The sequence below is a fragment of the Petaurus breviceps genome, unplaced genomic scaffold (assembly GCF_028583685.1).
Source record: "Petaurus breviceps papuanus isolate PSGF00001 unplaced genomic scaffold, PetGlider_PUasm1.0 171, whole genome shotgun sequence".
Taxonomy (NCBI): Eukaryota; Metazoa; Chordata; class Mammalia; order Diprotodontia; family Petauridae; genus Petaurus; species Petaurus breviceps.
The window spans coordinates 4,006,417-4,022,238 of record NW_027185754.1 but is presented as its reverse complement, the minus strand read 5'-3'; the positions used below and the strand labels follow the sequence as shown (position 1 = coordinate 4,022,238).

The 15,822-nt window shown below is 40.0% G+C and overlaps 1 protein-coding gene across 1 annotated transcript in view; it reads left to right on the top strand.

Annotated features, from left to right (window-relative positions):
* Positions 1–12,964: 12,964 nt before the first annotated feature.
* RBL2 (RB transcriptional corepressor like 2) overlaps positions 12,965–15,822 on the top strand; it is a 41,696-nt gene continuing 38,838 nt past the window's right edge. The window contains exon 1 of the mRNA XM_069082475.1: positions 12,965–14,052. Within this exon, the coding sequence (XP_068938576.1) occupies positions 13,792–14,052 (261 nt within the window). The 5' untranslated portion in view covers positions 12,965–13,791. The remainder of the gene's footprint in view (positions 14,053–15,822) is intronic.

Here is a 15,822-nt window from a genome sequence, read left to right as displayed (position 1 = left end):
CCCATAATTATTCCCTTTTGAGAAATGCCAAACATATTCTTAGGGTTTTTTTAAAGTTAAATCATTAAGACTTCATTATTATAAAATGTTTTCTTTTGAAGAGCCCTCAGCATCAATATGGATTTTTACAGACTCCTCAATTCCCTTGTCATAATGTATTTCTCTGTCCCTAGCACCTCAACCAGTAGTGCTCAAAAGTCTAGAAAGTTTAGTAGAATAGTGAAAACAGTACGGGAGTGGAAGTCAGTAGAAAAATCAAAATCCAAAGCTGCTTCTTAGTAGCCTATTGTCAAGTTGTGCTAGATTGTGGTCAAACCTGTTGAAGCCTCCTTTGCTTCTCTGTAAAATGAGGTTGGACTAATTGATCTCTGTGGTTCCTTCTAATTCTGACAATCTTTTTTTCTCATATGTAGAAGTCACTAACCCTGTGCAGTATTTCATTTTTGAGGATCAATGGATTTTCCTCCACCAAATGTTGAAGAGTTTAGCCAAAATCACTGCTTTCTTTGATAGTGATTCCCATAAACAGATATTACTCATAAAGATTCTTATATCTTGGTTTAAGTATTTATCCATTCTGTATTATTAATATTAATAATTACAACTGACATATAGTGTTTTAAAGTTTTCAAAGTGCTTCACACACATCTCGTTTGAGCCTTGTAATAACCACTGTGAAGTAAGATTTTTACAAGTATTATACCCATTTTAGATGAGAAAACAGTGGTGGAGAGATTAATTAATTGATTTCTTCATAGTCACAGAGCTGGTATGAGAAGTAGTATTTGTACCCAGGTCTTCCATATTCCCAATTCTAGCATTTGATTCACTACTCCATATTCTCTCACTTGTACTTTAAATATGTGGGGTTTTTTTTATAATTCTCAATAAAAGTTTATGTGCAGTGTAACTAGGACAGAGAGAAGATAAATTGTTCTTTTCCCAAAGTGAAGCATTACTTTGGTCTAGTCAACTCATTATAAATCTGCTTAGTAATTTTGTAGCATGTGTTTTCAATATCACACACTGCCACTTTCCCCAACCCCCCAGACAAGTTTGAATTCTTCAACAGAGACTTATCTTACTCTCATACTGCTATATATGTGTTACTATCGTGAAGTATAATGAAACTAAAGCCTTTTTCTCTTGACTCCTGTGATAACTGCAGATCTTGAAGTTATTCAGGAAGACAAAGTATTTCCAAGTGAAATAGACAAGAAACATACTATAACCTGAAAACACAAAGATAGTTATGCTCTGGTGGTTTTTTAATGGAATAAAAAAAATCTCTATTTTGTTTATTTTGTAAATCTTTAAAGTGACATAGGAATGTGAATTATATGATGATTAGTGCTTTTGACACTTCAAAATGTTCTAAGTGGTACAGATTAATGGATTACAGTTAAACAAATTCATTTTCCTTCAATAGATCATATAATTGCATACCTTATGAAGCTCTGTTTACAAGTGTGAAAGGAAATGTCTTAGCATATATAACTTTGAAGCATCTTACATAGCTTAAATGAATATTACAAAATATATACACACTAAAACTCATGTACTTTATTCATAGGAGACACCCTCAGGTCTTTGCTTAGAGCTTGTTAATACTTAGGCACAATTCTCTCATATTTAGTGATCTGGTTTCCTGATCCACAGAAGAGGGAAGAGGGTCTACTAGGTGCCAGCATCCTGATAATAGTGAGATGTAAGGTTTTTTTTTCTCTTTCATTCCAGTCAGCAGACACAAGGTTTTAAAAATTGCTGTAGTAATCAGGTGCGTTTAGAGTAGGAGGAAATATATAGCCTTAAAATCCCTTAATAAGTCCTGAAGGACATCACTTTCATAGCACAGTATAATCATCAATGTTCATAATTATTATGAGCCATCAGGCAAAGGTGGTTGTTTAATATATGTATATGATTTAGAAAGATTTTCATCAAAAAATCATTTTGATTATAAAAGTTTAGGTTCTTAAATACAAGTCATAGTATTTTAACAGGTAATCAGAACGATTATTCGAAGGTTCCATATATGCCTTAAATGTTATAATATGCCAATTTAATTGGCTGATTAATTGTGGGCATGCTGTTCATACTTGGTAGGGTGATTTGGATAACAAAAGAAATTCCAATGTGTTAGATTTCACTTCAGTAAACAAGGTAGGTCCGTTTGAGAGTTGGAGGCACCTGCTGTCAGGATAGTGAACTTTTTTTCTTTTAAAGTATTCACTAAGACACTAGAGGACCACTGTCAGGAACATTGTAGAGAGAATTCCTGCTTTGAGTAGGAGCTTGGACTAGCTGACCTCTTACATTCATTCCAACTCCAAGATTCTCTTAAAGGTTTACTAAAATTTACCATGGTAGAGTACAGTGGAAAGAGCCTTGGCCTTGAAGTGAGAGGATTCAGTTTCCCATCATTCCTGCTTTACCATTTGCCAGCTTTGTGACCTTGGGTAAGTTATAACTCTGATTTTGTTTCATCTAATGGAGAGAATGATATTTTCTTTATTCACTTCACAAGGTAGTTTTGAGGATTAAATGAAGCCAAGTTTACATAACATTTTTCTTTTAAAAAATTAATTTACTTTTAGTTTACAACTTTGAGTTCTACAAGCATTTGAGTTCCAAATTTTCTCACCCTTCTTCTCCCTCCTACCCCGCCATGGCAGCATGCAATCCAATATAGCTTCTACAAATAACTTCACATTAAACATTAGTCAAGCTGTAAAGGATTATAACCAATGGAGTGAACAATGAGGAAGAAGAAACAAAACAAAATGAAAAAGAGAGCAAATAGTTTGCTTCAATCTGCATTCAGACTTAATAATTCTTTCTCTGGATATGGATAGCTCTTTCCATCATGAGTCTTTTGGAGTTCTCTTATAGCCTTGAATTGCTGAGAGGAGCCCAGTCTATCAGTTAGTCATCACAGATACGATGTGTCTGTAATTGTGTGCAATGTTCTGGTTCTGCTCCCTTCAGCATCGGTTCATATAGGTCTGTCCAGGTTATTATGAAGTCTGTCTACTCCTCATAGCACAAAGGTATTCCATTATATTCATATACCACAAGTTGTTTAGTCATTCCCCAGTTGATGGGGAATTCCCCTTGATTTCCAATTCTTTGCCACCACAAAAAGGGCTTATATAAATATTTTGGTACACATGGGATCTTTTCCCACTTCTATGATCTCTTTGGGATACAGCCCTAGAAGTGGTATTGCTGGGTCAAAGGGTCTGCACTTTTTATAGCCCTTTGGGTATAGTTCCAGATTGCTCTCCAGAATGGTTGGATCAGTTCACTGCTCTACCAATAATACACTAGTGTTAACAGTTTTTCCACATCCTCTCCAGAGTTTATCATTTTCCTGTTTTGTCATCTTAGCCATTCTGACCTGTGAGATGTGGTATCTCAGAGTTGTTTTAATTTGTATTTCTCTAATCAATGGAGATTTAGAGCATTTTTTCATACAAATATCTTTAATTTCTTCCTCTGAAAACTGCCAGTTCAGGGCAGCTAGGTGGCACAGCGATTAGAGCACTGGCCCTGGAGTCAGGAGGACCTGAGTTCAAATCTGCCCTCAGACACAACACAAAAAACTAGCAGTGTATGTAACCTTAGGCAAGGCACTTAACCCCAATTGTTCTACCATCCCCCCTCCAAAAAATAAAACCCTACCTCTTCATATCCTTTAACCATTTATCAATTGGGGAATGACTTCTATTCTTATAAATTTGACTCAGTTCTTTGCATATGTTAGAAATGAGGCCTTTATCAGAGATGATGGTTGTAAAAATTTTTTCCCAATTTTTCACTTCCCTCCTAATCTTGGTTACATTGGCTTTATTTGTTCAAAAACTTTTCAATTTAATGTAATCAAAATTATTCATTTTGTATTTCATAACACTCTTGTTTGGTCACAAATTCTTCCCCTCTCCATAAATCTGACAAGGTAAACCATTCCCTGCTCTCTCTCTCTCATCGCTTACATTTTCAACCTTTATATTTAGATTGTGAACACATTTAGACTTTATTTTTGCATATATAACATTTTTCTAAGACTTTAAGCATCCCTATAAATGGAAGCTACTCCTGTTATCAACTTATCCTATGCATCCAACTATAGTTTCCTATAGTTCAATGTAAACATTATATTTTGACTTTTAAGGCAAATCTTCAAGTTTGCCATATTTTTTTTCTTGTTACATAAAGTCAGGCTGCCGCTCTGTGAACGATTTATGAAAAGACTTGGACAAAGATTGCACCAATTGAGAAGATATGGACAAGTTTCAATCTATAAGAAATGGAGGGAAAGTATCCACATTCTTGAGATTATAGGTGGTTGGTTCAACAATACCATTTAGGAATTCCAACATAATTCAGTGTGCGCAATTTAATGAAGCCCTATAATGCCTATTATGTGGTTTTCACGTACATATATATGATTTTAAGTAAACTTGATCCAATTTACATGAAAAATAGGGTGGAGGGGGTCATAATTCACTTACAAAAGTAGTAGCAGGATAATTCCACCATCTAATTTAAGAGTTTGATTTTTGGTAACTTTTCAGGAACCACAGTGATTGCGTAAGTGAACTATAATACACATTTCAAAACCAATAAATAGCTTCACATAAACGTGAGAGCCATATTACTACTCCATCAGTAGCTCCCACTTATTGACAGTAGTGATCCAAGTTGTGATTTATGTCATTTTAAGAGACGTTAGTTCTGGATTCAAAGGAATTTTTCCATTTTTGTTTAGATGTCATTGAGATCTGAAGTTCATCAAACTAAACAACCATTAATCAGGATAAATACCTAGTGCTAAATTAATATTTGGTTGAAATTAATTAATGAATATTTTATGTAATTTACTAATAAGAATATATAGCATTGGCTTAAAAAATTTGTTAAAAACAAATTACTCAAAAATAGGTATATATCACCTTCCAAAAAATGTTTTTCAAGTTTTTTTCATCTTAGTACAGTACTGAAGACAGCATTCATTGACATCCCCAATTTTTTTAGATTAATATCAAATAAATTCCAAAATACACAGTTGAGTAGAGATATCATTTAAAATAATCCATTACTATTTACCATTTCTATACTCCACAGAATATTGAACTGGTTTATACAGTGTAACAATAGTAGAGAGCTGGTCTTACAGGAGAATTTTTTTCCATTAAGGGAATGCCATTCCCCCAACTAAAATTTATTACTAAGTAAATTAACAAGAAAAGTAGGAAATACTGAAACTGACACAAGATCAATCTAGTACTTATTAAGTGACTACTAGAAGAAAGATGCAGGTAATAAAAGTACAAAGGAACATTCCCTGCTCGCAAGGAGCTTAAATTCTAATGAGGACATCAACAATACATGTATAATCATATGTGTGTGTATTATGCATAAGAATATAGTAAGTAAATAAAAATATTTACAAAATAACAAAAATTGTTAAATAAAAGCTGTTTGGGAGGGAAACCACTATAGTTGGGGGGATATGATAAGACAAGAAGCTAGTGCTTCAGCTGCATCTTAATGGGAGAGAAAGAAAGGAATACAGCCCAGGCCCATGAGATGACCAGAGCAAAGGCCCAGAGACTGGAGGTGGAGTGTCACGTAAGTAACAGAAGGCCAGTGTGGCTGGATCACAGAGTGTGGAAAGGTACACTGGGACCTATTTATATAGGGCTCTCAAAGCTAAAAAGAGCTTTTTATAGTTTATCCTGAAGGCAATAGGGAGCCAGTGGATTTAACTGAAATGGGGAGTCATATGGTACTTAGAGGAAATTACTTTGGTAGAGTGTGTACAAAGTACTGGAATAGTGAGAGACTTGAGGCAAGAAGACTGATTAGGAGACGGTCTGAACAAAAGTGTTGGCTGTGTGAATTCAGGGAAAGGGTCAGGCATCAGATATTGTGAAGGCTGAAACAATAAGACTTGACAAGTTATCGTATATACAAGTGAATGGAAGGTGAAGAGGCTAGGAGAATGTCAAGATTACAAAGCTGGGAGACAGAAGAATGGTTGGTGTCTTTGACAGAAATAGGAAAGTTTGGAAGAGGCGAAGATTTGGGGGAAGAATAATGAATTGGTTTTAGACATGTTAAGTTTATAATGTCTCCAGGATATCTAGTTTGAAATACCATATACATACACATATACATATACATACATACACACATGTGTATATGTTTGCCTAAGAAAACATCTAGGGGCAGCCAGGTAGCACAGCGAGTAGGAGCACTGGCTCCAGTGTCAGGATGACCTGGGGATCGAATCCGGGCTCAGACACTTAGCACCCACCCAGAAACACCTGGCTATGTAAGCTTGAGCAAGTTACTTAACCCCAATTGCTTAGGGGCAGCCAGGTGGCTCAGCGAGTAAGAGCAGCGGCTGCAGTGTTGGGATGACCTGGGGATCGAATCTGGGCTCTGAACTTAGCACCACACCCAGAAATAACTGGCCATGTAACCTTGAGCAAACTACTTAACCCCGATTGCTCATTAAAAAAAAAAAAGAAAACATCTGGTGTGTGTGCTATCTGCATAAAGCTGATGAGGTAACTAAAAAGGAATACAGAAGGAGAAAAGAAGAAGCCCTAAGACAAACCCATAGAGAACACAACTGGTATGAAATGGATAATGAGCCTGCAAAGAAGGCATGTTTAGACAGGTAGAAGGAAGACCAGGAGAGGATAATGTCTCAAAAACCCAGAGAGGAGAGGTGAATCCAAGAGGAGAGGGTAATCAATATTGTAAATAGGGCAAGAAAGAGAAGACCTGAGAAAAGATTTGGTAATCAGTAATCTTAGAGAAAGTAATTTCACTTGAGTGATGAAATAAAAAGCCAAATTGCCAAGGGGCAGGCGGCTAGGTGGTACAGCGAGTAAGAGCTCTGGCCCCAGAGTCGTGAGACCTGGGATCAGTTCCAGCCTCAGATACTTGGCACCCACACAAAAATAACTGGCCATGTAACCTTGAGCAAGTTACTTAACCCCGATTGCTTTAATAAGAAAAAAAGCCAAATTGCCAAGGACTGAGAAATGAATGAAAGGAGGTGAAGTGTAGAGTTTTTCAAGGAGTTCCAGAAAGGAATAGTGAGGAAGGGAGTCAGGGGAGTCCATTCCAGGCATTGGAAATTACTAAGAAGCTTTACCTTTAAAATAAATGAAGGAATGAATGAAAAACATTAAGCACTATGTGTCCGGATCTTTGCTAAATGTTGGGTATATAAATACAAAAGAGGTCTTACCTTCAAGGATCTTATATATAACCCTTATGGAGGATCGTTGACTAGGGAAAAGGTGTTTTGGTCCAAGAAGTCACAGCTGGAGTGAAGCATAACGTTGCTTCTAGAAGAGGTGTGTCAACAACTCCTCTATGGCTCCATAATTGATTGATATTTGCTTCCAGAATGTGTTAACTATAATATTAATTGATATTTGCTTTCTAGAAGCAATGCTATGTTACTATAGTATTACCATTTCCTGAGGAGGAAGTATGTTTGTCCATTCAGTGTGACTCTTTGTCCTCACATAAATATACCATACATCCTCATTGATCTCTTAACAACACTGCATATGCAGTGTTGAGGAGGGGGTTCAAGGTATTTCCATAGAACCAACCCCCCACTGATGCATTTACCTTTAATAACCAGAATATGCAATTAGCTCAGAACAATGACCTTAAATGAAATGCTATAGTGGGAAAACTAACAAACATTTCACTCACAAACACTGGGGCATACTCTTGGAAAAATATATCATGAGTGGAAAGGGTAGACACATAGGGAAGAGGGACATGTGTTAAGGTATAAATGTGACCAGAGCACACATGTGAAGGGTCACACTTGTAGTCAATCTATAAACATTTATTAAGCGCTTACTATATGCCAATATGCCAAAGTTCTGGGGATACAAAAAAAGACAAAAGACAGTTCCTGCCTCCAAGGAACTCACAATCTAATCCAGAAAGACAACACATAAAAAAAAACCTTAAAGGTGGGGGCCCAAGAGTTAGAGGAGCACCCATTTTGGAGGCATGATAACATTCTACAGTCAGGTGGGAAAAATGAGGTGTTTGCCCAAAAGCCCCCTCCTGAAATGGAGGATCTGGGAGGAATGCTTAGGATGTCCACCTTCCACCTTCTTCGATCAGAGGGAGGGTCCCCAGGGGTAGAGGTGTGTGTTTCAGAGCTGATTCAATCTTGAAGGGAAATGAGTTTCTGGAGATATGGTTAAGTCCAGACAAGCAGCCAAATGGGAACTGATATGGTATCTGCTTGGGGTACCCTTTATAAATAGAGAATCTAAGTGGAGGGACCACTCATCACTATGTTAAAAAGCTCTTGATGTCTAGAATGATGCTACACTGCTCCCTACTTGTTATTCAAGGGTTGAGCTGACAGCCCCTGAGAGATGGTACACAAGAAGCTCTGCTGGAAATGTCTCCACCATGTCCCACTGAGCAAATAACAGTGGTGCTTCTTGCGATGTGATCTTGCTTCCAGAATAGATATCTTCATATGTGTATGAATATATTCATATATTTATATAAGGGTTACTTGACCAATAATTACCAAACAGTTGTAGGGTTCAGTTTTCACTTTTTTTTTTTTTTTTTGCTTTTTGGAGGGGGGAAGGTAGGGTAGTTGGGGTTAAGTGACTTGCCCAAAGTCACACGGAATTTTTTTGTGTTTAAGGGTCTGAGGCCATATTTGAACTCGGGTCCTCCTGACTCTAGGGCCGGTGCTCTATTCATTGCGCCACCTAGCTGCCTCAGTTTTTCTGTTTAAAAAAAAATTCTAAACAATTTCTGTTTTCCCATGTGAGAGGATAGGAGAAAGGTAGAAAGAGAAAGTTGTTGTCCTTTGTTCTTGAGAAGGACCAATAACACCCTGTTTCCCCGATAATAAGACCTATCCCGAAAATAAGCCCTCCCCTTACTGTGTAAGATTCCTCTAAAATAAGCCCTCCCCTGACAATAAGCCCTATTGAGATTGCTACTGTAGTGAAGGTGATCCCCTGCGCTACACACTACATTACGGTACCCTCTGTATGTACCCCCCCCCCCCGTGAAACGCACGCTGGGCTCCGAGCTGCATCCAATCAGAGCTGCAGCAGTGAGCGTGTCATCCTGTTCTTCCCCAGTGATTTGCTTGCTGGCGCCATTGAGAGCAGTGCCGTGGAGGAGAGCTGAGGCAGGGCAACATAAGCCCTCCCCTGAAAATAAGCCCTCTGGTGTTTTTCTTTCCAAAAAAAATAATAAGAGTGTCTTATTATCGGGGAAACACGGCAGCAGCAGGGTGATGTCTTGATTTGCAAGTGAATTGGATTTAAGTGAGGCAGAGCTGTGCCAAGTCTTCAGCCTCACTCTCCCCTACAGGGTCATCTGAGTCCAGTGGCAAGACATAGGTCAGGACTACTGGAGATGATCCCAGATGCTGTGGGAGATCTTGGCCCTTTTTAACCTAAGGTCTTTCCCAGGTCTCAGTTTGTCTGAGGCAATACTCATTCTGTGATTTAAGGCTAGGTAAGAAATGAAGCAAAAGATGGTTTAGTTTGCCTGCTCAAAAAACCAAAAAAGCCAAATTTGAACAAAGGAAGGAGTCTTCCTGTCTCCAGGCCCAGTGCTCTATCCATTTCACCATCTAGCTGCCCCATTAGAGGCCTAACTACTACAATTAAGAGGTATTGGATTAGGCTTCCTGTATGACATTAGATCTTGACAGCTCTTCATAATCTGCTCCCTCAACCCCTCTTCAGTCTTAACATCTTCTACCACCCCCATCTCCATTTACATACTCTTCAATCTGGTGACTCTGGCTTCTTTGCTATCCTGAACAAGATACTCCAGCTCCCAGTCTCCTCAATTTTCTCTTGCTGTCCCGCATGCCTAGAATGCCCTCCCTCATCTCCATCTCCTGCTTCTTTCAAGTCTCCAGCTAAAATCACACTTCCAGGAAGATTTTCCCCAAGCCTCTTTTAATTTCAGTGTCTTCCCTCTTTTAATTATTTCCTGTCTTTCCTGTATATAGCTTGTGTTTATATGTACGTTTGTTGTCTCCCCATTGGACTGTGATATCCCTGAAGGCAGGGATAGTTTTTTTGTCTTTTTGTATCCCCCTCCCTCCCAGTGCTTAGCACTGTGCCTGGCATATAGTAGGTGCTTAATGTTTATTGACTGACTGAGAAAGTGCTAGCTCTTAGAGGGCAAGGACTGTTACTTTTGTCTTTATATCCCCCAGCATTAGCATGGTACCTAGCACATAGTAGGAACTTAATAAATGCCTGTTGATTTATTGATCCCCATGAATCATGACCTTTTCTTGTGTTGTCAGTGGGAGGGTAGGGAGTGGAGAGGTGGGTGAGAAGGCAGTCTTGGCCAATTAAGTAAAAAATATTTCATTATCTGTATCTATAAAACTTAGGAACTTTAATAAACAGTGACTAACCAGAAATCCTGAGGGCTTATAATAAAACATACTGCCCCCCTACTATATAGTAGGTACTTAATAAATACTTATTCTTTCCTAAATCAGTTGAATAATTTCATTCCCTGGTTCAGTAAACTCCATTGGTTCCCCATGATGAAGTATAAACTCCTGGTATGTAAAACCCTTTATAACCAAATTCCAAGCTACCTTTGCAGACTTGTACATTACTTTCCTTCATATGTTCTATGGCCCAGTCCAACTGTCCTCCTTGCTATTCTTCGCACCTTATTTCATCTCCCAGCCTTTGCCCTGGCTGTCTTCCATGCTTGGGATGCACTTCCTCCACACCTCCACAAAACTCAGCCCAAGTGAGATCTGCAAGAAGCTGCCCTACCCCACCCCCAAAAGATTACCTTGTATTTATTTTGTATGTACACTTTGTCTCCATCAAAAGAAAAGCTCCTCGAGGGCAGACTTTCATTTTTGTTTTCGTCTCCCTAGTACAGTACCTGACACATAGCAGATGTGTAGTAAAATACACATAGCTTAACCAATGTGAGAGAAAAGTAAAGGAGATGTGATACTGTCCAGGTGCTCAGTTAGTATCCATTCCTGCTACAATAGGAAATCAGAGAAAGGTGATAAGCACATTGGATGGTACCTCTGAGAGGATTTGTGGGAACACATGGAAGAACCACACAGGAGAGACAGCCATGGATAGGGTGTAATCTGTGTTACTGGAAGGAATACCCACATAACATAGTTAAAAATCACACTTAAGAAATATTGAGTAAAAGATCATTTCTTATTTAGTTCTGTAGTAATCACTTTTTACAAATAATGTAAAATGATGAAAGGGGAGACTCAAGGTGTGAAACAAAGCATACATTTTTTAACATGCAAATGTGTGGATTTGAGTTTGCTTGACCATGCTTATTAAAAGGATTATGTATTTCTTTATTCATTGAAGGATAAAGGGAAGCTAGCAATAGCAGTAACAAAAAAATCGCTTAAGTGTTCATTTAAATGTTAATTGAAAAATGAAATAAAATGTACAGAAAAGAAATAATTTTGGAAGGAAACAAGCAGGACAGCTTTGAAACTAACAAATTTAATATATGCTTTTTTCAAAAGTACTAACAGATTCAAGGTTTCAGATACAATCTTCTTTTCCTGTTCTTTATATAAAGATAAAAAAGTGATGTTTTGAAATCCTTCTGGTCTCTTCCTAAGTGTCTGAACATATTCTCTCCAATTGGGTTCTGTTCCAGCTTAGAGTTTAACAGGGTGTAATGATTCCTTTTGAAAAGGAGCAACTTCAACAGAAAGAGGAAGTGAAATGCCCAAAGTCACAGCTACCTAGTGGCAGAATGGGGACTACAACACAGGTCTCCCAATTCCTGGTCTGGTACTTTTCCACTTAACTGGAAGAGGCTGCCAAGTGCCCCAAATGTAGTCTCCTTAGGAATCCATTCACAGAATTTCAGGTAGAAGAGACAGCAGAGACCATTTAGACCAACCCCAAAATTTTATAATATTGAAACTAGGGCAGAATTTTTCCCAAGATCACAGTTTATGATTAGCAGCTAAGATTCAAGCTCATAACCTCCAAATCTCTACTCCACTGCTGGGTACATGTGTAAAATATGGTTTCAGGGGTATTTTTAAAGGTTTAGCAGAATGACTGAGAACTGAAGGTTGTCAAAACCTCAACCCAGGCTGGGGGGGAGGGCGGCAGGAAAATTTATAATTCAATTACTTTTAGGGGAGGGCATTTTGGCCATATTTTTAGGATGTCTTAAGATTAGGCCAAAGGATTCACATGTATTAAAGTTGTACTAATGTATCTTAAAGGATGTAAAATTACAGAATGTTGCAACTTTTTACTCCCCTGGCTGAAGAAGTTGTGGAGACTGAATGAGCCTCCCAATGTATAGAGTTAGGGGAAATAGCATTGCAGTAGGAATGAGGCTTAAGCTGTAGACCAAAGCTGAATCTCCTCATTTGACAAATGAGGAAATTTAAGTCCACCAAGGGCTGTAACTTGTCGCAGATAATACATTGAGTTAATGGCAGAACTGGGGACTACAATCTAGATCTTTTTTTTTTTTTTAAAGCAATTGGGGTTAAGTAACTTGCTCAAGGTTACACAGCCAGGTGTTTCTGGGTGGGTGCTGTGTCTAAGCCCAGATTCAATCCCCAGGTCATCCCCACACTGGGGTCGGTGCTCTTACTCGCTGTGCTACCTACAATCTAGATCTTCTAAATCCAAGCACAGAATGCTTTATTGAGCCCTTATTTTTATTTTAACTGTAACAATAAAATACTCAAATAAAATGAAAAAATTATCATACATAAAACTGCAAACTCCAAATTACTCACAAATTTCTTAAATGTGATTAACTTCAATAAAATGCCCCAATTTTTTTTTTATTTTGCTGCCAGTTTTTACATAGTGGTGGTTCTACATTTGTATCTTATTCCAATTCTTTTGTTTTTCTGCATGTCATATTTCTTTCAATCTCTCAGGCATTTCCAGATCATTCTTGATGTCATATGGCACAATAATGTTCCATTATGTTCAGTTTGTTCAGGCAATCCCAAGCCTTACCTTAACTCATTTAACAGATGCCCAAACTAAGGCCCACTTTGATGAGATTTACACAGCTGTAAAGTATATGGAGTGGGGTCAAGGCCTCCGGATTTCCTGCCCTAACTTTCCACTCCTGTGATGAGATTTGTGGAGGCTGAGAGAATGAGACTGCCAGTGCAGACATAGCATTGAAAGGACTGCCGTGGAAATCAGGTGTGACCTTGGATAAGTCACGCTACCTGAACCTGTTTCCTTCACCCTTCTAACAAAGCTATGTTGTGTCTTACAGTTCTAACACGCTCTTTTTTGCTTCAGTTTCTTCTTTTATAAAAATAGATCGTTCTACCGCCGGCCCTAAAAGGGAATGGGAGGGGGCGGCGGGGGGAGTTCTGCGTACCACCGGCACCGCCTGGTTCCTAGCTAAACGTGGTACCTGCCCCCGGGATTCGCACACTGATCTCCTCCACTATACAATACAGGCCTGCTCCCAACTCGTAAATGCCTAAGAGCCCAAGAAACTCCGCCAAGACACAAAATGGGGTTTTCTGTCCCTCCTGGGCACCCGACGTGGACTACAGCTTCCAGGAGGCCGCGTTCGCAATGACGGCTGCTGGAGCGGCCACGTAACCGTTGGCGGCGCAGGCGCGGTGCGGGCAGCTGGCCGGGCGGGCGCTTCGCGGTTTGAATGGCTCCGGGCCGGCGCCGCCCGCTCGCCTAAGGAGCGGCCCCCGCGGAGCTAAGTGCGATGCCGGCAGGGGCCGAGCAGCCGCCTCCGCCGGCGGCCGCCTCTGAAGAGGAGGAAGAGGACGGCGCGGAAGAGGAGGCGCCGGCGGAGGACGGGGGGGAGGAGGCTGCGGGAGAGCGCGGCGGGCCTGTCGGACAGACGCCGGCGCCTCAGACGCGCCAGCGCTTTGACGAGCTCTGCGGCCGCCTCAACATGGACGAGGAGGCGCGGGCCGAGGCCTGGGAGAGCTACCGGAGCATGAGCCAAAGCTACACGCTAGAGGTGCGCCCGCATCGAGGGAGGGACGGGCGGGCCCGGGGCAGAGCCGCAGCCGGACTTCGGGCCTGGCCGCCGCCCCTCCGGGCGGAGTGCCCGCCCCCTGCGGACGCATGACCGCGCACGCGCGCACGGCGACGTATGCCGCCCCCCCCCCCCCCCCCGCGGGAGGGGCTGTTTGCAATGGAGCGGGAAGGGCTTCTCTTTGGGGCGGGGGATTTAAAGAAAGGCTGGTCTTGAGGCTTGATTTGTACAAAGGCTGAAACGCTGTGTGACTATGCACTGGTCACCTCCCCTCCCCGAACCTCTGTGGCTCACCTGTAAAATGGGGGGTCGTATTAAATCATCTCTGAGGTTCTTTCACGCTTTAATGGCAATAGTCCATGAACATTTAGCAAATGCCGACTATGTTCCAAGCCCTGTGCTAAGCGCTGGGGAGACAAAGATATAAAACAAGCCCTGAACTCCCAATCTACTGAGGGAGACAACATATAAAAAAGTAAGAAAGGAGAGGGCGGGTTGGAGGGGGCATGATGAAGTCCTGCAATCGGACTGGGAAATGATCCCAGGAGATGAGAGTTTCAAAGTTGATTTCGTCTTGCAGACTGATGAGTTGCCGAGATCATGAAATCCAGCAGTTCCTCTGGGTGGGAAATGAAGGGGATGAGCTATTAGAATGTGAGCCATTATTAATTATTTTTGTGCGGACGCATTTGAATGCAATTCTTTCTGACTTGAGGGATGATTAATTTTACTAAGCCCTGGTCCTGTATTAGATTTATGGAAGGTTTCAGGTACTTTAGCCCCCAGACCTAATTGGTGTTTTCTTATTCTTAAAAGGTAGCGAGAAGATCTCATTCCTTACTTTGCAAAGATAGGTGCAGGATGGTATAATTGAAAGATTGCTGAACTTGGAGATACAAGAGTAAACTTTAAAAAGAGAAGGGACTTTGGAAATCGTTGAAAACAACCCCTATCTAAGATTCTTTTCACCTTAAAATCCTGTTAATCTAGTACCTAAACAATACTGCAGTCTTCAGTATGCTAACAAGTGGTCATCCAGTCATTTATCATATTTTTTAATTTCATCATTATTTGTAAAAAACAAAAAACAAAACCATTCCCTTGGTATTTTAAGGTTTACCTAGCACTTTTCTGATGATTCAGTGAAATAGGTAAAGTATTATCTCCATTCTCTAGATGAGGAATATGTCTCATATCCCTCGGTAAACTGTATGTATGTAACCATGTATCCATGAGGGCTGGGATTGTCTTCTGCAAACTTTTTATCTCCCTTCATACTTAGAGCAGTGCTTTTAAGTTAAATTGAAATGCAAATTGATCCATTATGCACGTTGACCCATAAATTTAATGCATTGACCACTCTGGACTAATTCAAACCCTGTGGAAAGGATGTCAATCATGCTTTTGGATAAGAGTGAGCCTTTGAAGCACTCTAAAACTCAAAGGAATTGCACAACTCTTTTTATAGACCCTGTCAGTTTGACACAGTGTTTCTTCCCTTCCCCTAGTATTAAACACAGTGATTATATTGTGGTCATATCTTCAGTTACAAACTAGAGAATGTTTCCTTCTCTATCCAGTACTGGTAAATTCTGCTGGTATCCTTTTATAGACCAATGAAAAAATCCAGAAATCTTTATGCTTTTATCAGATGTTTGGTTATTATATTCTAATACCTGATATTCAGGAGAACACCAAGTCAGTTCTGCTTTCTGAGAATCTAGGCCTTGAATCCTCATTTACTATACCTCT